General features: G+C 37.5%; 1 protein-coding gene across 1 annotated transcript in view; it reads right to left on the minus strand.

Annotated features, from left to right (window-relative positions):
* The window catches only part of SLC5A8 (solute carrier family 5 member 8), a 63284-nt gene that overhangs the window by 27609 nt on the left and 11424 nt on the right, over positions 1-24251 (minus strand). The window contains exons 4-9 of the mRNA XM_060023890.1: positions 18840-18907; positions 17711-17865; positions 14952-15092; positions 11887-12016; positions 7988-8076; positions 7432-7544 (exon numbers count right to left, since the gene is read on the minus strand). Coding sequence (XP_059879873.1) covers positions 7432-7544; positions 7988-8076; positions 11887-12016; positions 14952-15092; positions 17711-17865; positions 18840-18907 — 696 coding nt within the window. The remainder of the gene's footprint in view (positions 1-7431; positions 7545-7987; positions 8077-11886; positions 12017-14951; positions 15093-17710; positions 17866-18839; positions 18908-24251) is intronic.

Consider the following 24251-nt stretch of genomic DNA (forward strand, 5'->3'; position numbering starts at 1 on the left):
ACATCCTTCCCAGATTGCATGCCAGCATGCCATTGCTTCTCAGAGCCGTGTGTCTGACAGGGTTTTGGTGCTCTGGCCGGCTGTCAGGCCTGAGCCTCTGAGGTGGGAGGGCTGAGTTCAGGACATTGGTCCACCAGACACCTCCTGGCCCCATTTAATATCAATCAGCCGGAGCTCTCCCAGAGATCCCCGACTCAATGCTAAGATCCAGCTCCACTCAACAACCAGCAAGCTCCAGTGCTGGACACCCCATGCCAAACAACTAGCAAGAAAGGAACACAACCCCACCTATTAGCAGAGAAGCTGCCTAAAATCATAATAAGTTCACAGACATACCAAAACACACCACTGACGTGGTCCTGCCCACCAGAAAGACAAGATCCAGCTTCATCCACCAGAACACAGGCACCAGTTCCCTCCACCAGGAAGCCTACACAACCCACTGAATCAATCTTACCCACTGGGGGCAGACACCAAAAAAACCAGGAACTAAAAACCTGCAGCCTACTAAAGGAGACCCCAAACACAGCAAGTTAAGCAAAATGAGGAGACAGAGAAATATGCCAGATGAAGGAGCAAGGTAAAAACCCACCAGTCAAACAAATGAACAGGAAATAGGCAGTCTACCTGAAAAAGAATTCAGAGGAATGATAGTAATGGAGAAAATACAAGGGACATTTAACAAGGACCTAGGAGAATTAAAGAGCAAACAAAGATGAACAACACAATAAATGAAATTAAAAATTCTCTAGAAGGAATCAATAGAAGAATAACAGAGGCAGAAAAATGTAAAAGTGACCTGGAAGATAAAATAGTAGAAATAACTACCACAGAGCAGAATAAAGAAAAAAGAATGAAAAGAACTGAGGAAAATCTGATAGACCTCTGGGACAACATTAAACACACCAACGTTTGAATTATAGGGGTCCCAGAAGAAGAAGAGAAAAAAAAAAAGGGACTGAGAAAATATTTGAAGAGATTATAGCTGAAAACTTCCCTATTATGGGAAAGGAAATAGTCAATCAAGTCCAGGAAGCGCACAGAATCCCACATAGGATAAATCCAAGGAGAAACATGCCAAGACTCATATTAATCAAACCAGCAAAAATTAAATACAAAGACAAAATATTAAAAGCAGCAAGGGAAAAGCAACAAATAACATACAAGGGAATCCCCATAAGATTAATAGCTGATCTTTCAGCAGAAACTCTGCAAGCCAGAAGGGAGTGGCAGGACATATTTAAAGTGATGAAAGGAAAAACCTACAACCAAGATTACCCTACATAGCAAGGATCTCATTCAGATTGGTCGGAGAAATTAAAACCTTTATAGCCAAGCAAAAGCTACGAGAATTCAGCACCACCAAACCAACTTTACAACAAATGCTAAAGGAACTTCTCTAGGCAGGAAACACAAGAGAAGGAAAAGACCCACAATAACAAACCCAAAACAATTAAGAAAATGGTAATGGGAACATACATATCGATAATTACCTTAAATGTAAATGGATTAAATGCTCCAGCAAAAAGACATAGACTGGCTGAATTGATAGAAGAACAAGACCCGTATGTATGCTGTCTACAACAGATACACTTCAGACTTAGGGACACATATGGACTGAAAGTGAAGGGATGGAAAAAGATATTCCATGCAAATGGAAATCAAAAGAAAGCTGGAGTAGCAATTCTCATATCAGACAAAATAGACTTTAAAATAAAGACTATTAGAAGAGACAAAGAAGGACACTACATAATGATCAAGGGATCAATCCAAGAAGAAGATATAACAATTGTAAATATTTATGCACCAAACATAGGAGCACCTCAATCCATAAGGCGAATGTTAAGAGCCATAAAAGGGGAAATCGACTGTAACACAATAACAGTAGGGGACTTTAACACCATGCTTTCACCAATGGACAGAGCATCCAAAATGAAAATAAATAAGGAAACACAAGCTTTAAATGATACATTAAACAAGATGGACTTAATTGATATTTATAGGACATTCCATCCAAAAACAACAGAATACACTTTCTTCTCAAGAGCTCATGGAACATTCTCCAGGATGGATATCTTGGGTCACAAATCAAGCCTTGGTAAATTTAAGAAAATTGAAATCATATCAAGTATCTTTTCCGACCACAACGCTATGAGATTAGATGTCAATTACAGGAAAAAATCTGTAAAAAATACAAACAAATGGAGGCTGTATAAACAATACACTAATGTATTGAGGAGTAGGAAACGGAATCCAACAGCACATTAAAAGGATCACAAACCATGATCAACTGGGATTTATGCTAGGAATGCAAGGATTCTTCTATAGACGCAAAGCAATCAATGTGATACACCATATTAACAAAGTGAAGGATAAAAACCATATGATCATCTCAATAGATACAGAAAAAGTTTTCGATCAAATTCAACACCGATTTATGATAAAAACCCTCCAGAAAGTAGGCATAGAGGGAATTTCCTCAACATAATAAAGGCCATATATGACAAACCCACAGCCAACATTGTCCTCAATGGTGAAATACTGAAACTATTTCCACTAAGATAAGGAACAAAACAAGGTTGCCCACTCTCACCCCTATTATTCAACATAGTTTAGCAAGGTTTAGCCACAGCAAACAGAAAAGAAAAAGAAATGAAAGGAATCCAAATTGGAAAAGAAGAAGTAAAGCTGTCACTGTTTGCAGATGACATGATACTATACATAGAGAATCCTAAAGATGCTACCAGAAAACTCCTAGAGCTAATCAATAAATTCGGTAAAGTAGCAGGATACAAAATTAAGGCACAGAATTCTCTTGCATTCCTATACACTAATGATGAAAAATCTGAAAGAGAAATTAAGGAAACACTCCCATTTACCAGTGCAACAAAAAGAATAAAATACCTAGGAATAAACCTTCCAAAGGAGATAAAAGACCTATATGCAGAAAACTGTAAGACACTGATGAAAGAAATTAAAGATGATACAAACAGATGGAGAGATATATCATGTTCTTGGTTTGGAAGAATCAACATTGTGAAAATGACTCTACTACACAAAGCAATCTACAGATTCAATGCAATCCCTACCAAACTACCACTGGCATTTTTCACAGAACTAGAACAAAAATTTTCACAATTTGAATGGAAACACAAAAGACCCCAAATAGCCAAAACAATCTTGAGAAAGAAAAATGGAGCTGGAGGAATCAGGCACCCTGACTTCAGACTATACTACAAAGCTACAGTAATCAAGACAGTGTGGTACTGGCACAAAAACAGAAATACAGATCAATGGAACAGGATAGAAAGCCCAGAGATAAACCCACACACGTATGGTCACCTTATCCTTGATAAAGGAGGCAAGAATATACAATGGAGAAAAGACAGCCTCTCTTCAATAAGGGTGCTGGGAAAACTGGACAGCTACATGTAAAAGAAGGAAATTAGAACACTTCCTAACACCACACACAAAAATAAACTCAAAATGGATTAAAGACCTAAATGTAAGCCCAGACACTATAAAACTCTTAGAGGAAAACATAGGCAGAACACTCTATGACATTAATCACAGCAAGATCCTTTTTGACCCACCTCCTAGAGAAATGGAAATAAAATCAAAACTAAACAAATGGTACCTAATGAAACTTAAAATCTTTTGCATAGCAAAGGAAACCATAAACAAGACCAAAAGACAACCCTCAGAATGGGAGAAAATATTTGCAAACGAAGCAACTGACAAAGGATTAATCTCCAAAATTTACAAGCAGCTCCTGCAGCTCAATATCAAAAAAACAAACAACCAAATCCAAAAATGGGCAGAAGACTTAAATAGACATTTCTCCAAAGAAGATATACAGACTGCCAACAAACACATGAAAGGATGTTCAACATCAGTAATCACTAGAGAAATGCAAATCAAAACTACAATTAGGTATCACCTCACACCAGTCAGAATGGCCATCATCAAAAAATCTACAAACAATAAATGCTGGAGAGGGTGTGGAGAAAAGGGAACACTCTTGCACTGTTGGTGGGAGTGTAAATTGATACAGCCACAATGGAGAACAGTATGAATGCTCCTTAAAAAACTAAAAATAGAACTACCATACAACCCAGCGATTCCCCTACTGGGCATATATCCTGAGAAAACCATAACTCAAAAAGATTCATGTACCATAATGTTCATTTCAGCTCTATTTACAATAGCCAGGACATGGAAGCAACCTAAGTGTCCATCAACAGATGAATGGATAAAGAAGATGTGGCACATATATACAATGGAATATTACTCAGCCATAAAAAGAAACAAAATTGAGTTATTTGTAGTGAGGTGGATGGACCTTGAAACTGTCATACAGAGTGAAGTAAGTCAGAAAGAGAAAAACAAATACCATATGCTAACACATATATATGGAATCTAAAAAAAAAAAAAAGGTTCTGAAGAACCTAGGGGCAGGATAGGAATAAAGACGCAGACGTAGAGAATGGACTTGAGGACATAGGGATGGGAAAGGGTTAGCTAGGACGAAGTGAGAGAGTGGCATGAACATATATACACTACCAAACGTAAAATAGATAGCTAGTGGGAAGCAGCCGCACAGCACAGGGAGATCAGCTCAGTGCTTTGTGACCACCTAGAGGGGTGGAATAGGGAGGGTGGGAGGGAGACACAAGAGGGAGGCGATATGGGGATATATGTGTATGTATAGCTGATTTACTTTGTCATAAAACAGAAACTAACACACCATTTTATAGCAATTATACTCCAATAAAGATGTTAAAAAAAAAAAAAGGAAGGCTCAGGTGTCTGTTTTCAGTTTGCCAGAAATAGGACGCAATTCAGCTCTGCTCTGTATAACATGATGGGGGAAGGGAGTAATAAACTTCAGAAAGTCTTCCGAATTTAAGTGTTCATTTCTCCTGGGAAGTAGCAATCCACATCAAAGAGTGTTTTAGGACCTTTAACCTTCGCATAATCTCCATCAACATCCACAAACCTTTCCTGTTAAGCTAGCAAAGAAAGGCAGTTTCAGGACAAGTATTATATTCCCCCTTCTACCAAACTATTTTCCTGAAACTTTATACAAATTCTCAAGCCAACGTCCGTGGTCAGCTTAAGGGATTTTGTTTTCTCTTTTGGCTTTCAGTATTTTCCAGATTTTCTCCAAGTATACATTTTGCTTTTAAAATTACTATGGGAAAAAAAATTTTTTTTATTAAACCCACCCCCATTCTTATTTTTAAAGACTTCCATTCAGCAAAAATCACCTGAAATCTGTTAATATAATTTCCCACACATAATCTTCAAAATACAAAAAATAAAATGAATGAGAAATGTGTTCATCAAAAAATTAGTGCATTCCTTATGTTATTTCTATCTTAACACAAGCACTCACACCTTTGTTAAGCATAGTGAGTAAATAATCTTATTGCACCTGAATAACTTACATTAATTTTTTCAAAGTGCTTTGGTTGCAATGATTTTTCATGCCTCCAAACTCTATTCTAAACAGTATTTCCAACATATTTAGCTAAATTCCTCTCTATTTGGCAGCTCATGAATGGTCACCATTGTGGGTTTTTTGTGCTCAAAGTTATCGGAAACATTCAAGTCATTTGCCGTGTTCTTCTCTATGATGTCCTTACTGTATATACCTCAAGATAATGACTATATACAACCTTTCAAAATGAATGAAAGCCTCATCTACACTAGCGGAGCTGATTTGTTATTAAGCATCATCAACATCATTCCTGAGTACCAGTTAGTGCCTCTTGTTTTACATGGATTATCTCTAAACCTCATAGTACCTGCAAAGAGAATATTTTTTGTTCTCATTTTCCATATAAAGAAACAGAGGCTCAAATGGGTTTGCTCAAGGCTAACAGCTAGTTAACTGGTGAAACAAGACTGAGTCTGTCTAGCTTCAAAAGCTTCTATTCGGGGCTTCCCTGGTGGCGCAGTGGTTGAGAGTCCGCCTGCCGATGCAGGGCACACGGGTTCGTGCCCCGGTCCGGTAGGATCCCACATGCCGCGGAGCAGCTGGGCCCGTGAGCCATGGCCGCTGAGGCTGCGCATCCGGAGCCTGTTGCTCCGCAGCGGGAGAGGCCACAGCAGTGAGAGGCCACAGCAGTGAGAGGCCCGCGTACCGCAAAAAACAAGCAAACAAACAAAAAAAACCTATGCGTTCTACTAAACCACACAGCTTCAACAATCCCATAATGAACCCATCTAAATACCCTTTAGGAAACATTGTATCATTCTGAAATTACGCTCCAGGATTAAAATCAGGTACATAATAAAATGATGCAATGCTAGTTAAATTTAGGGGACACTGAAGAATATAAAGTAAGTACTTATTCCAGGCTACAGTCATGGCAATTATATATAGAACTATGCTTTAAAACAGAATATTATTTACTATGTCTTTGACAGTCTATTAGTGCTATTGAGGTTAAAGATTCTTTTTAAAATAATAAGTTCGTTAGTCATTCATCCCAAAACATGTATACCCAAGATTTGAAAATGAAGAAGGACGTACACTAGCCAGATTTTTTTGAGTCAGCTATTACAGCTGGGACATCTGGGAACTAAGGTTAAAGACCTTTCCACTCAATATGATACTTAACCCCTAATAAGGTCCGATAATCTATGAATTTAAGGATTCATATTAAATGAAGGAGTTAAGCATACCTTGGATAATTTTATTGATTATCTTCTGGACAGTCTACATGTGCGGAGAGAACAGACAATCAAGACCAGTAGAAAATCATAATGCTCTGTTCCTTTATCTTCAATCCATACACACAGACTATATCTTAAACTGGCAGTGCCCTCTTAGGTAATACAGAAAAAGCATGGCTCTTGGTTCCAAACTAAGAATATTTCTTAAAACTGGGGTCTAAGTTTTAGATGGTAAAGGGTTAAATTTTTAACTATGGCTAAGAATTTTAACATAGATGTGGGATAGGAAGAAGGTAGGAAAGAAGGCTAGCCAAATGGCACCCCTGGCAATTTTTTTTTTTTTTGCGGTACGTGGGCCTCTCACTGCCGTGGCCTCTCCCGTTGCGTAGCACAGGCTCCGGACGCGCAGGCTCAGCGGCCATGGGTCACGGGCCCAGCTGCTCCACGGCATGTGGGATCTTCCCGGACCGGGGCACGAACCCGTGTCCCCTGCATCGACGGGTGGACTCTCAACCAGCGCGCCACCAGGGAAGCCCCAGGCAATTGTTCTTTGTGGTGGCCTCACAATTGTTTGAAGTGTGTCTCAAATCTAGATTGCAAATATGGCCATGACTGCATTAAGTCACATGCATGTGAGTGTATATACGCTCACACTCACTCACTCTATATTTTCCATGGAAAAGAATTTCTGGTATTTCTAAAAATCATCTCCCAGAGCTAAAATGGAATTGTGAAACAAAAACTTACTCATTCCTTGGGAAATCCAAGAGAGAGACCTTTCTGAGAGAGATTGGAAGCGAGATTTCACTAGGTCTTCCAGAGTTACTGCTGCTAAGGCATTAATACTGGAGGACACTGTGCTGTAAGGGAAAATCACAATTTTGATTAATAATGTTTAAACTTTAATAACACTTTAATAAGGTAAAAGAAAAGGGAAAACATATTGTCACTTCTGAAATATAACCAGATTTCTACTACATTACTTAAAAAAAAATTTTTTTATTGAAGTATAGTTGATTTAGGCTTGAGGGCCTATAGCCTGCGCACTGCAACGAAGACCCAACGCAGCCAAAAGTTAACTGATTAATTAATTAATTAATTAAAAAAACAAAAGAGATTGATGACAATATCCAGCCCCTAGAGAGAAGAGTTGGACCAACAGGGAGAAGACATGGAGTACATTACCTATATGAGGGCCATTTGTGCTCATGTCCAGAATTCAGCTTTATCCCCCGCAAATATCCAACAACAAAAGAAAGATCCCAAAAGGGAAATCTTATATTATTAGAGTCATAGTTCATACCTTAATGTTCCACTGTAAGCACAGGCCACAAAAAGTCCAGGAAGTCCCGGATAATCTTGCAGAATGTCCAGTGCCAAATAAGGCATGAGCTGAAAAATTCCAAAATTTACTCTTGAGTACTATTTGCTATGAAATGAAATTAATTCACACCTCATTTATCTTGTTCTTCTTCAAGAACTGAAGGAAGCTATTCCACATAACTGAAATGTCCAAATATATAAAATTAAACTCTTTACCTGCGAACACTTAAAGAAAAGAATAGCACAGTAGTTAAGGGTACAGGCTCTGGATTCAGACAGATGTGGCTTTGGTTATTTAATCTCTCTGAGCCTCAGTTTCCCCATCTGTAAAATAGGAATAATAATCCTAACCTCACAGAGTTGCTATAAAAGTTAAATTAGATGATCTGTGTAAGTTCTTAGTATAGTACACAGAATAGGCTCAGTAATAGGTAGCTGTTCTCATTCTTTGGAACAATAAATCAATTTAAAGGAAATATTTTACATATCTCTGTGCTTAAGTAAGAAGAATTCACTTAATTTAACTTTACTTGATGACTCAAGATTATATTTGTGAACTTCAGTCACTGTTCAGGATTGAAAATGTAATTATAGCTGCATATACAGTTGACCCTTGAACAACACACGTTTGAACTGTGTGGGTCCACGTAAATGTTGATTTTTTTCAATAAATACAGAAAAATGTACGTGTAGAACATCGTATGCAAGATTTGTATTACATAGGATCTCTGCAAGGATAGCCTACCCTTACATAGGCATGAGGTGAGTGACATTTAATATAAAAATAATGTTAGGGTTTTTTTTTTTTACTGTTTTATAACTTTGCTTTCAAAGAATTATATTTATATAATTATATTTATATAATAATATTATACTACACAGTATGCCTCTCTCATAATTGGAGAAACTGTGCATCAACCGATGATCACAGGTGATTTAAAAAAAAATTTCCAATGCTGTATTATCAATATGACTGTAATACTGTATGCCATCCAAACATTATAGTGATTCATTTATTACCATATAGGCGAGGCTACCACAAAGCAATCGTATCAATTACACTAGGCTATAATAAAGCAATCGTATTGTTGCTTCTTTATCAATGCATGACTTGTTATACCTGTAAATGAATATGAATTTCTTTTGCACATTATCTTTCATTTTTGACATCCTGTGTTAGTAATAAGTATAACATCTGCAGTGTTTTGTATCACATAAGACAACATTGATGTAGGTACTGCCAGAAGATTCATCTTGTAAACAGACAAGGTAAACTTATGGTATCAATCAGTACAGTACTGTAAACGTATCTTCTTGTCTTCATAATTTTCTTAATAACACTTTCTTTTCTCTGGCTTACTTTATTGTAAGAATACCATATATAATCCATATAACATAAAAAATATGTGTCAATCAACTGTTTATGTTATCGGTAAGGCTTCTGGTCAACAGTAGGCTATTAGTAGTTAAGTTTTAGGGGAGTCAAAAATTATACGTAGGTTTCTGTTGTGCAGACGGTCGCTACCCCTAACCCCCATGTTTTTCAAGGGTCAACTGTTGTATGAGACATAGTGATGAGTGGAGAGTAACCTCACAAAATTCCTCAACTTGTTTCTTTAAAAAAAAAAAACACTCCTAATACTTGCTTTTTGATAAGTTACCTCTTAAAAAATAAGTATTAAATAAGGATGGGAAGGTGTATGCCTTCAGCATTGTGTTATGTGGCAGTCTTTCGGCAAAACTGGTTTTTCAATCAAAAGAGTCCTAAGAGGATAATTTTCTAGAAAAATGCCCTCTCATTCCATTGAAACGTCATTGATTCCTTCTCCCAATAGTACACAGTGGATGCTATGCCCATTCTCATCAGCCTCTTTGATCTCATTTAACAACTAAAGCTTATTAATTCTTTATTCTCAGAAAAAGAGAATAACGCTTCTCTCTATATGAGTTCAACACCCATTTTTCCAAGACATCTTACAAGTTTAACTTCAATAAATATTCTATACATAAGCCAAAGTTAAGTTTCCATCGTTAGTATTAAAACGAGATCTAAAACCCTCTACCCTATCGTCAACTTTCTCAAAAATCTTCGGCCTTATATTTTAGATTCTGAATGACCCCTCAGGTCATTCAGGTCATTCAGGTCATGGCTTCCTCAGGGTGAGCTACAGAAGAGTGTAGCAGAAACATATCTTTGCTCTCTTGGGTTAAGCTTTTGACCTGATCTTCTACTGACTGCCTTACTTCCATTGTAACCCCAGGAAAATGTCAATTGAATTAACTGGTTAATAATCAACACACTAGTGGAATAATTCAGAGAAAATCTCTTTCTTTTTCAAAAATTTATCACATGCTCTCTGAATGATAAATGCATGCATGCAAGACACCCCCTGTGTACAATCTATGACAAGTTGGTCTCAAGGTCAGGAAGTTGTAGGTTTAAAAAAATTTTTTTGCTGTTTTTTGGGGGTTTTTTTGGATTTTTTTGGCCCGGGGGAAGGGGAAGCCATATTAGGAAAAAAATTTAGTCCCTATGGTCTTCACAGATAATAACGATTGACAAAAATCACAAAATATTCTTGACTAAAGAAAATAAAATGGAATAGTGCCTCCAACTTCAGAGTAAATACGATTCTTGGATTCTCTGAAGAAATAGAAAGATCTGTTTATCAACAGGAGGGCAAAGATTAAGGTAGGGTTGAGATACACAGATCAAGGATGCTCTCATTTCCTAACCCCACAAAGTTGCATTTTTCTGGGAGTATGTTATGCATTTACACCAACATAAAGTTCAACGTGTCATCATTCTAATAAGTCCCCTGGGCACTTGATTTACAATCGACTCCAGCAGTCCTGGGTTTGGATTCTAGCTACGCTTCCTGAAAGATGGTCTATGGCATAGAGGTTCAAAGTTAGGACACTGGCGGCAGCCTGCCTGGGTTTGAATCCTGGCTCCAGTTTACCAGCTGGTTACTTAAGTTCTCTGTGCCTCAGTTTCCTTATTTTTGAAAGGGAGATCATCACGGCACTGTTTCTGTGAGGATTAAAAGTTAAAGTTTATATAAAGCACTTATAATCGTGCCTGGCCCATGGTATTTGATGAGTGCTTGCAGCTGTTCTTATTCGTTAACTATGTGACCTTGGGCAAATTATATAACCTCTCTGAGATTCATTTCCTTGTCTATAAAATTAGAATTATAGGGTTGTAAGAACTGAAAGAAATAAAGCATGCAAAGCTCTTGGCACAGAACCTCATCACATAGCTGGTGCTCAATAAATGTTCACTTTTAGATCCATTTCCATATCATTTAAAAATTGGAAGGTGGGACTTCCCTGGTGGTCCAGCGGTTAAGACTCAGCGGTCCCAATGTGGAGGGCACTGGTTTGATCCCTGATCAGGGAACTGGATCCCGCATGCTGCAACTAAAAAAGAACCCGCACACGGCAACGAAGATCCCGTGTGCCGCAACTAAAACGCGCGCAGCCAAATAAATTAAAAAAAAAAAAACAACTGGAAGGTAAACTGCTTATCAATGAACAATCTAAACCCACAAAATGTTCCACGGTACCACAGTCTGTATATAGTTTTGGGCTTTTTTTAAACTGTGTTTATATTTCTACTCCCAGCCTTGAGCTGTTTCTATTTAACACCTACCTTGAAACTTTGCCAGATATTTCAATATTGTTATTGGATGTAGCATTCTTCATTTTTGCTATAGCTGCTAAAATAAATTTTTTCCAAATGCTGTATAGAAGCTAAAGATGATTATATTGTGCCTATTTGCTCTTACTTTACAAGAACATGAACATTCTTTCCTCCCAGCCAACAAGCTTTCTGAATGTCATTCTTGCATGTGTAAGAAACACACGGTACTGGACCTGGTCTGGTGCAGACACTTTCTTGGCTGTCCAAGGATCACAGTCACGGTATCTGGAATACAGGGCGAGCCCACATAGCACTGTGCAGGTCAGGATCAACCAGAGTGCCACAAGATTGATGTAGAGAGACCTAAAGAAGGGAAAACAAACCAGCAAATGACAATTTTAATTTCCATCTCAAAGATGAGGAAAATTGTTACATAAATAGAAGAGACTTTCATGATTATACTCAATAGATGTGCATCCTCTTTTGGTTCTCGAAAATGCTACGGATTTTATTCTGGTCTAACCTTCTGTTTATGATGTATTTGTTAATACTTGGAATAGATGGGATTTTGCCATTGAATGAATGTATCCTCCTGGTCAGAGTTCCATGGGCATTATTGTCTTTATAGGTGTGTCTAGTTACAGTCCTTCAGGCCGTCTTGTCACGAAATAGAGATTTTAATAGTCAACAGGGCAGTGACTATTACTCATTTTACCTTTAAAAGTGATGCAATTATAAACTGCTAAACACTGTTAGCCTTCACATAGCAACTCGTCAGGCTTGTTTAAATGTGGTTTGTGATGCCATCCATTAAATACAGGAAAGGCAAACCTGCATTCCTTGGACAGGTATCTTCCAAAACAATGTTCAGCATTTTAATTAATGGTGTGTGCTCCAGTAGAGTGTAAAGGTTTACATAATAGCACTGGAGTCAGTCCTGAGCATAAATCTTAGCTCTCCCTACCATATGTGACCTTGGGCAAGTAATTTAACCTCTCTGGCTCTCAGTTTCTTCATTTACAGCTAGAAATAACAATGCCTACCTCACCGAGTTATAAGTGAAACTAAATAAAATAGTATATATCATATAGTACAATGGCATGTAATAAACACTTGTTAAATGGTATTGATATTATTAGTGTTAATATCATTGAATGCTATGTCTTAATAATCAGTTGATAGTAAATATTTCTCCCACTAGGGTGGCTACATTTTCCCCCCGGGGGTGCTGTAGTGGACGCTGATAAGTTGCCCTAGGCTGAAGAGAGGTCTCCCCACACCCACCAACTCATACCTCCTTCCCCAGGTATGTCATTTTGCATAAAATGACAACTGGATTCAGAGGTTTAAAGACTAAGTCCCCTCAGGCCAACCTGGGACAGTCTGAAGGGTCATCCCAGCCCTGGGGCTCCCCTTGAGGCCTCTGTTGAGACTGCATTACAGTCCAACTTCTCCCTCTGGCCAATCCTTCTTCCTTCCCTTCCTTCTCTGTTCCAGTGGTGATGCCCTAGTAGACTCTGGCATGCTAACCTCCATCTCAGAGTCTGCTTCCGGGAGAAGCTACCTTGCAGCAGGTCCCACAACAGATTGCTCGCCTTTTTCCTCGACTGACTACATTCACCACATGTTTTGTTATTGTCTAAAAGTACTAGAACTATATCTCATCTCCAAATCATCAGAAAATATACCCAGACACGTTCTCAGTCACCACACCTCACTTATATATGAGTTAACACTTGATTATATTGTTTTATTTTACTTTAATGCCATTCACGTAGATCTGATATTGTACCCAGTCAATCAATGTCAGTAGGTCTTGACTTTTTGGCTGGGACTCATTCTTCCCATGGAGCCAATGTTAAAAAGTGGGAGGAAATGGTCCCCCTGAGCTCTTGTTAAAGAAACACATTGGACTATTCTGAAGGAAATTGTTTCTTACTAAGAAAGCTCTGATGCTGTTCTTTCAGTTGTAAAATTGGCTTTTTGAGCTCCATGTTCTCAAAGAAGCGTGTTCCCAAAGAAGAGCATGTGCACACTTACTTTGGGAGAGGCATCAGTGCTAATGTAGATGGATTAATGGATATATAAATTATATTCCTTTAAAGTGTCTTAAAGTAGCAGAACTCCTAAGCTCACTTTTGGGGGATTCCATATCCAGTTATCATATTCATATTCATATAGATTTTTCATTGTGGAATTTACCAAAGACAGATAATGTCTAAACCAATTTACTCTCATATATTGACATATGACCTCGTATATTTCTCACATTCCCCTTTGAATAGCAACAGAACTGCCACTCCTCCTACTCCAACCCCCTTGTTACTCTTAATCAAGCTACTTAAGAGTTTTATAGCCCCTAAATGCATAGCCTGATATATCAGCATGAAAAGCGCTAGTGCTGAGGCCTCCTGACAAAGAACCAGCCACTGTTCATACTCTTCGCTGAAGCCAAGATGGGCTGGAAAGTCCCCTGACCATGCTGTTCTTCCCACCTCTGTGCTTTGCCCAAATCACTCTGCCTACTCAGAATGCTTTCCCACACTTCTTCACCTGCCCACATGTGGTCATTCTTCAGGACCTGCCTGCTTGACAGGAATCTCTCACTTATCCCCTGCCTTCACATCCCACGATTTGAGGTGGAAAAAGGAATTCACATTTACTGAATCCCTACCACATGCGTGCCAAACACAGTATTTTATAATACCTCCACGAGTTGTGTGATATCTTATGCTCATTTTACAAGTTTAGAAACTGAAGCTCGGAGAGTCTAAGTGACTCACGCCAAATCACTCAAGTAGAAGTATTAGAACAAGGTTATAAACCCACGACTGTGTCTGAAAATAAAATGCACCAGCACATCTGGCAATATAATGCTCTAGAACATTTCCTCTATATTGTTATACTGTTTCACAGAACTGTTATACCTCTAGTGTTAGTTTACTTTTCACATACTTGCATATATTTTCCTAATTTGATGCTAAGTTCCTTCATGACAAGAGCCATATATTTATCATTTTTTATTCTCTACAGTTCCTCATACAAACAGATGCACAATAAATGCCTATTTATTTGATAAGATTTGTTTTACTTAATAATTGATATAAATATTTTTAAATATCTGATTTAAAACATACAATGCCACTTTGTTCTATGTGATCCTTTTGTAGTATATCATTTATCTCTTAGAATTTCATGACACAGAAGACTTAAACTTGAGCAAAGCTTGACGTTTGAAAGAGTTTCCATAAAGACAACTGATAGTTATTGATGATTCATATACCATAGTTTGTCTTACATTTTTGCCTGGAATCTGTTTTTACAGGAAATATATCTCTGCACTTGGGATTGGTTGACTCCATAGACGCTGGTCCATGTGAAGGTCCCTCCTATAACAATCGTCCAGAATGTGTGTCTTTGCAAAGGGTTAGGATTAAAACTAAATGAAAACAAACAGAAAACAAATTTGAAGTCCCAGCCAAACACTACAGAAGTCTTCCTAGAGTAATTTTGGAATCAAGCAATGTATACCTACATAAACATAAATAAATATTTATAAATATACATACATAAATATGTACTAATTAAGTAATATAAAAGGTAGAAATATTCTTAAGTTCAATGAAATAAAAATTGATACTTTCAGAGATTTGGAAATTCTGGATGGGACAGGGGGAAAAAATGAATGTTCCAATCATTCTGAGCATTTATAGAAATTGTTCTCCCATGGCCATAGAAATTATTTAAACAAGTCTGCTATGCTGTAGTCAGAGAGGAGCATGAAGCTGAAAAAAGAGAGAAAGGTTCCTAGGTACACTGCAGCAATAGAAATGGTACTGAAATGAACACAATATTGACACATTTTGTGTGTGTAATTCCTCTCCTAGCACACGTATAGTCATAGTTCTACTTTATATTCAAGCTTAAGAATTCAATTAATGCAGTTTAATGGTTTTCATGTCATTATAATCTGTTCTTAAAATGCTCTGTGCACAAACTAAGTACTCATAGTTCAAAGTCATTATGACATTTACAAAACATTGCTACAAAGAAAGCTCAACTTCCACATTCAGTACATCTTTTAATCCTTCTTAACGTATCACCTTGGAAGGAATGAGTCTGTTCATCTCTCATATACAATATAAGTTTGAAAATTTTCTGCAGAATTAGTTTCAATGGAAACTTTCTGAAAATTATGAAATTCTGCAATTCCACTTCAAAGCTTATATTTGAGATCAGTTGAGTAAAGTGCTACATATTTATGCATTTTCCAGCCTGCTTATGGAAAGATAAGAGCCTCTATTCCATCCTCTAACACTTAATATCAAAGTCTAAGAGTTTTAAGAGTGTTGGCCCTTTCTCCCATAGAGAAAGTAGCTACTATACTAGCTAATAAAAGTCAAGAACCAAAGGGTTCAGCGAGTTACTTGAAGGAAGTAAGACAAGATTTAAAACATCCACTTCAGTGGTTTTGGCAATACAGAATACATGTGTCAACTATAGACCATATAGAAAATACCAACACAAAATTCTTCCCTTCATTTATCTCAACAAGGGCAGATTTATTGCCCACCATATTCTCAAAACATATCTGAATGACAAGGGATATACAATAAGGCTTTTCATTATTCCTTAATTGTTGACAACCTTGTAACGGTCATAAAAATGTCTAACTTTTTACTTTTTAGAATCTCTTACTGATGTATAAGTTATCGTTTCAATGCAGCAATGTATGTACTCTTTGTATAAAGTGACAGTTACTTTGCAGAAAAATGACTGACTCCACACCCTTTCCCCTCAACCTAGCTGACTAGGAAGAGATCTGGGAGTAATCCAAGTCTCCCAAGTGGCCACTGGCTGTTTCTGCCTCTTGGTATCCATTCCCCCTTCTTCTGGTAACAGCAGCCTAGGTTTGCCTTGGGGAAACGACCATTTCTCCATTAAACAGTCTAAATGGTGGTCAATCAAAATGTTCTGCTCTGCACTAGCTACAGGATGGAATCATGCCCACGCTAGGTCAACTGGAGGCTCTCTTCCTTGGAATCTGAATCTTGCGGTAAAAGAAAAAAAACTATTGAGAACAGCTGAAGTTGATTCACTATAATTCATTCTTGCAAATTAACACATTGACCCTGTTCAATTTCTGACGTTCTTCTCATACATTAGCACCTATTTTCAGAAAACTGGAAGAGAGCCACCAAGTGCAAAATGATTTTCTTTCCTTTTGCCAATGATTTCAGCTTACTTATCTCAGAACAGGGCTGCTGAAAGAGAAAATAATTTGGTCTATGTCAAAATGAGCACCCCCTGCACGTTGAATGTGATGTACAAGGAAGACACTATTGATCCCAAAGAGAAGGTGTTTAAAATATTCTTTTAAATTGTGTGATATATTTGTGATGAAATATCTAGTTTATCCATTAGCCTTCTTTAAGAAAACTAAGTAGTTGTTGAGGATGTTACACCTTATGCTATACTGAGACTTGAGGCATCAGCTGTAACTTTTCTAGTCAATTTTCAAGAAATAATATTTAATATATAATGTACATTATGTAACATTTATACACATATAATACACACATATGTATGTAGCATAATAATAATATACTATACAGTATCAGGGTAATTTTAAAAGAGAAATTCTCTAGGCTGCTTGAAACAAAGAACTGTCAAAATGGAATCACTGGCTTTTACTGTTTTTTTCTTAAGAGGTTTCCTTTTCTTCTCTGTCTAGTATATCTTCCCTTATTTCCCTACCCACACCTTTCAACCTATTCCAGACTTTAATATCTGGAAGAAAACACTCTTTTGCTATCAATCCCTTCTCAGGAGGAAGCACCATCCTCAGCTCCACGTAGCTAACTACCAACTGACTAACCCCTTAAAGACCTGGTGGAAATTCCTTACGCATGAACTTCCCAGCTTCAAATTTCTGTACCACACCCTTAACGGTTGGTTTGTTTTCTAATGTAAACTTACTATTTCAGCCAAGAGATTTTTTTAACAGAAAAAAACAAAAGGAATGTTATATTAACCAAGAAGTAAATAGCAACTTACTTCCAGAAGTTTAATCTTGCTCCATTATAGGCATCATTTAGAATAGTACCGATTCCACCTTGAATCAATGCAGCCTGTATAATCAAAGATGCAAATCCAGCCACCATGATCCCAACTTGAAAAACATCTGTCCAGATAACCGCTTTAAGACCACCCTTTGAGGGGAAAGTACATTAGGATTAATGCTTCTACCAGACATTATTAAGCATCTACATGCTTATACACCACGCTGGAGAAGGATAATGAAAAATGGATCTTGGCCAAGAATTCCCCCCAGGGAGACAGTCAGGAAGGTATTACTTAGACCAAACTTTCAAATATAAGCAGAGTCCAAGATGTAAGGTCCTCCCAATAGAGAAAATAGCATGGGCAAAAGCTTAGAGAGGTTAAAATACGTGGCAAGTTGAGTGCAGCCAGATATATATTTTGGAGTGCCGTGGAGTGGTGAGGGAATATTGTTGGGAAAAAAATTCAGAGTCAAATTGCAAATGGCGATATCATAGATTTTAGCCTATAGGCAGGGCTGAAATTCAACCAGGATGCACAAAGAAGGACATACCAGTTGCTGAAAAAACTAAAATTGTTTTGTACTAGCCACTGCCACAAACTTCCCGAGTGTCCCCCTCCAGTCCCTGAACCAGCCCCTCCTTGAGGACCTTGTCTTCCAAAACACTGAGCAACTAAAGGATTAAGACCTAGAATATCAGGGGTTGCATAAGGCTTGCACCACTGCTAAGGATCGGCAGCCATGATAATGTCAGTGCCCATGCCATTCTGGTTCTTACATATTTCGACTGTTGTTCCTGCCTAAAGGCAATGGGAAGTTATCTCAGGTTTCTAAGCTGAGGAATATTATGAGCACAGCTATAGTAACACAGCAACAGTGAGAGTGAATTAGGAGACAAGGTTGGGGACCACGGCATGGTTCAAATGAAAGAAAAAAATATCAGTTATGATCAATGTCCTACAAAGGATCAAATTTTACCCTGGACTGAATATTCCTTACCAAAAAAGTTATACCGTGGGAGGCAGGTATGAAGAACCCAGATTGCAGCACGCAACGATTGAAATGTTCAGTTTTGCAAAGCAAGTGTGTAGGGTGAAAGGAGAAATAATGTTCTTGACATACCATAGTGCAGTAGAATGTGCAGACCACACCAGTAGCCACTACAGCACCCCACAGATTGAATCCTGTGACTGTAGAAGAAAAGAAAATGCACGTGTAACTATGAAACATATATAAGCACTTCTCAAAACATCATCAGGGGGAAGCTATACCATTTACTGGGCACCTACCTCTACACCCACTTGCCATAAACTAGGTCCAAATATCAAAAAATGTACCAAGACAAATGGAGTTTAAAACTTTATTTGATGAGTTAAATACACCTGGCTTCTACCCTCAGGCACCATACAGTATCCAACACTGGCTAAATCAAATACATGAAAAAGCATTTATATTGCAATTAAGCTAAGACACCACTTGATATTGGGAGGTAGTTACCCAGACTGAATGGGGTCATAGGATATTTGTTGTCATGGTTCAAATAAACACATTATTCTACCAGTCCATGAAAGGCAAGTTGTGTGTGTTAAAATGGGGCCAAGATAGAGAAAAGTCTATATAATTTGTTACCATTTATTTAAGAAGTAAAGGGGCATATTATATATTTTTAATGAAAGGATAACAACTCTATGCCCACAGATTTGAAAATCCAGATGAAATGACCCAATATCTTGAAAGATACAATTTGCCAAAACTCACACAGGAAAAAAATAGATGATCTGAATAGACCTATATTTACTTTAAAAATTGAATCAATAATTAATAACCTTCCAAAACAGAAAGCCCCGGGCCCAGAGGGTGATGAATTCTACTGAATATTTAAGGATGGAATTATACCAATCTTTTTCAGAGGACAGAAGCAGAGGGAATACTTTATAACTCATTCTATGAGGCCAGCAACACCCTAATACCAACCAGACAAAGACATTACAAGAAAAGAAAACTACAGACCAATATCTCTCATGAATATAGATGCAAGAATCCTCAACAAAATATTAGCAAATCAAATTTTAAGAGCATAAAAAGAATTAAACACCATATGCAAGGCTGGCTCAACATTTGAAAATCAATTAATGGAATCCACCACATCAACAGACTAAAGAAGAAAAATCATATTGTCAAATTACTAGATGCAGAAAAAGCATCTGACAAAATCCAACATGCATTCATGATAAAATCTCTCAATTAACTAGAAACAGAGGGGAACATTCTCAATCTGATAAAGATTATCTACAAAAAACTTACAGCTGACATTATACTTAATGGTGAGCCACTCGAAGATTTCCCACTAAGAACAGGTACAAAGGAAGGAAGGAAGACATAAAACTCTCTTTGTTCACAAATGACATGATCATCTTTGTAGAAAATCTGAAATAATTGGCAAAGAATCTCCCAGGTCTAATAAATGATTATAGTAAGTTTGCAGGATACAGGTTAATAAACAAAAGTCAATCACCTTCCTATATACCAACAAAAAACAGATGGAATTTGAAATTTAAAGCACATTTCCATTTACCTTAGTACCCCCCAAAATGAAATACTTAGCTATAAATCTAACAAAATATAATATATACAAGATGTATATGTGGAAAACTACAAAACTCTGATGAATGAAATGAAAGAACTGAATAAGTGGAGAGATATTCCATGTTTATGAATAGGACAACTCAATACTGTCAAGATGTCAGTTCTTCCCAATTTAATCTACAGATTCAGTGCAATCCCAATGGAAGTCCCAGAAAGTTATTTTGTGGATAATGACAAACAGTGGATAATTGAAAAACTGATTCGAAAGTTTATATGGAGAGGCAAAAGACTCTGAATCGCCAACACAATATTGAAGGAGAAGAACAAAGCTGGAGAACTGACTGTACCTGACTTCAAGACTTAATATGAGGACTTCCCTGGTGGCGCAGTGGTTAAGAATCCGCCTGCCAATGCAGGGGACACAGGTTCAATCCCTGGTCCAGGAAGAGCCCACATGCTGCAGAGCAACTAAGCCCATGTGCCACAACTACTGAGCCTGTGCTCTAGAGCCCGCGAGCCACAACTACTGAAGCCCGTGCGCCTAGAGCCCGTGCTCCACAACAAGAGAAGCCACCACAATGAGAAGCCCGTGCACCGCAATGAAGAATAGCCCCTGTTCACTGCAACCAGAGAAAGCCTGCACACAGCAACAAAGACCCAATGCAGGCAAAAGTAAAAAAATAAAACTAGGGCTTCCCTGGTGGCGCAGTGGTTGAGAGTCCGCCTGCGGATGCAGGGGACACGGGTTCGTGCCCCGGTCCGGGAAGATCCCACGTGCCGCGGAGCGGCTAGGCCCGTGAGCCATGGCCGCTGAGCCTGCGCGTCCGGAGCCTGTGCTCCGCAACGGGAGAGGCTGCAACAGTGAGAAGCCCGCGTACCGCAAAAATAAATAAATAAATAAAAATAAAACTAAAAAGTAGAAAAGACTTAATATGAAACTAGAATAATCAAGAGAGTGTGATACTGGTGAAAGAATAGACAAATAGATCAATGAAAAAGAACAGAGAGCCCAGAAATATACCCCCATAATTAAAGTCAACTGATCTTTGGCTAAAGAGTAAAGTCAATTCAATGGGGCAAAGACAGTTTCTTCAACAAACGGTGCTGGAACAACAGGAGATCCACATGCAAAAAAAATGAATCTAGACACAGACCTTACAACCTTCACCAAGATTAAATCAAGATGGCTCATAGACCTATATATGATGTTGCCTTTTTAGATAAAACATCAAAGACACAATCTACGAAAGAAATAATTGATAAGCTGGACTTCATTAAAATTAAAAAACATATGCTCTGTGAAAGATAATATCAGATGAACTAGAATATAAGCCACAGACTGAAAGAAAATTTTGCAAAAGACATATCTGATAAAGGATTGTTCTCCAAATTATACAAAAACTCTTAAAACTCAACTGTAAAAAAAAAAGCCTGATTTTAAAATGTACCAAAGACCTTAACAGACACCTCACAGAAGAAGATATATACATGGCAAATAAGCATATGAAAAGATGCTCCACATCATATGTCATCAGGGAAATGTAAACGAAAACAAGAAACTTATTAGAATGGCCAAAATCTGGAACACGGACAACATCACACACTGGCAAGGATGTGGAGCAACATAACTCTTTCATACATTGCTGATAAGAATGCAAAATGGTAACAGCCATTTTGGAAGATAGTTTGGTGGTTTCTTACAAAACTAAACACATTCTTATCATCCCGCAGTTGCGCTCTTTGGTATTAACTCAAAAGAGTTGAAAACTGCATATGGAATAGTCTCTCCAAAAAGTTGAAATGAAGTCTGAGAAAGCTTCTAGATCTAGTTCACAAGAAATACAGTTCACCAAAATGACTCAATAAGAACAAGAAAATATGAATAACTCTATATTAAAGAAACTGAATCCATATACCAAAACCTTTCTATGAAAACAAACAAATATCAGGCCCAGATGCCCACACTGTGAATTCTTTCAAGCATTTAAGAAGGAAATACACAGTTTTATACAAACTCTTTCAGAAAACAGAGGAGGGAACACTTCCCAAATCATATAAAGCCAGTATAATTGATACCAAAATCCTGACAAAGACATTAAAGGAAAAGTAAATTTCAGGCCAATATTCCTCATAACCTGTAAAAATCCTTAACAAAATATTGGCAAATCAAATCCAGCAATATATAAAAAGGTTAATACATTATGACCAAGTAACGTTTATCCCAAGGATGAAAATTGGTTTAACATTTGAAAATCAATATAATTTTCTACATTAACAGTGCATTAAGACAAAGAAGAGAAATAAGAGGCATGCAGACAGGAAAAGAAGTAGTAAAACTGTCTCTATTCATAAACAACATGAAAACCATAAGGGATATGCCAAAAGCCTATTTGAATTAATGAATATATTTAGCAAGTTCTCAGGATAGAAGATCAACATATAGAAGGCAATTGTATTTTTCCATACTTGCAAATGAATAATTAGAAAATGATATTATAAAACAATACCATTTACAATAGCATAAAAAACATCAATTACCTAGAAATAAATCTAAGAAATATGTACAAGACTTCAATATCAAAAACTAAGAAACATTACTGAGAGAAATTTTAAAAGGCCTGGGTAAACGGATAAATAGGCTATGTAATGGATTGGTAGAATATTTTCTTTTGTAAAGTGACGGGTCAAGTCTTTTGCCCACTTTTTGCTAGGTTATTTGTCTGTTTTGTATTCATTTTATTATTCTACGAGCCAGTAAACTCAACATCAACAGTCATCAGAAAAATACAAATTAAAACCACAATAAGATAATAGATCATACAACTAGAATGGCTACAATCGAAAAGACAAATACAAAATCTGTCAAGGACACAGAATAACTGGAACTCTCACACATCGTGGGGTGGGCATGCAAAATGATAGAACCACTTAGAAAAGCTATCTGGCAGTTTCTTGTAAATTTTTTACATGCACCTACCCTGTGCTGGGTCAGAATAGTGTGTATTTAACTGTATATTGCTTCCAGGTATTCATCCACTAAAAATGAAAGCGTGTGTCAAAAAGCAAAGCAAGGGGCTTCCCTGGTGGTGCAGTGGTTGGGAGTCCGCCTGCCGATGCAGGGGACGCGGGTTCGTGCCCCGGTCCAGGAAGATCCCACATGCCGTGGAGTGGCTGGGCCCGTGAGCCATGGCCGCTGAGCCTGCGCGTTTGGAGCCTGTGCTCCGCAACGGGAGAAGCCACAGCAGTGAGAGGACTGCGTACTGCAAAAAAAAAAAAAAAAAAAAAAAGCAAAGCAAGACAAAACAAAACCTGTATAATAATGCGCTTAGCAGTCTTAATTCAAAATAGCCTAAAACTGGAAACAACCCAACATCCATCAACAACAGAATGGATAAACAGATTTTCGTAGATGTATATGATAAAATACTAGCAATAAAAAGGAATGAACTACTGATACATGTAGCAACATGAATGAATGCCACAAAAACATTTTGTTGAGCAAAGAAACCAGATGCAGAAAGGCACTATATAAAATCTAAGAACAGGGAAAACTAATTTATGGTGATGAAAACTGGCTGCTTGGAATGGAGGTGGTGATTCATTAGAAAGAATCAAAAAAATTTTTCTGGGATTTGATGATAGAAATATTGTATATCTTGAGTTGGGTGGTTGTCACACAAGTACACAAAATTGTTAAAATTCATCCAACTGTGCACTTAGGTTCTGGGCATTTTATTGTATATAAGCTACAATATATCTCAATAAAATATGGTTTTCGATTTTAAAAAGCAAGAAAAAGAAACGTAAGAGACAAATGAAATAATTACAATTACATGAAATTATCTGGATCCTGACTCTAACAAACACTGAAAAAAAAATCAGGGAAATATGAACACTGACCTTATATTGATGACAGTAAGGTGTTAATGTTAATGTTTTAGAAACGAT

This window comes from Delphinus delphis, chromosome 11 (genome assembly GCF_949987515.2).
Source record: "Delphinus delphis chromosome 11, mDelDel1.2, whole genome shotgun sequence".
NCBI lineage: Eukaryota > Metazoa > Chordata > Mammalia > Artiodactyla > Delphinidae > Delphinus > Delphinus delphis.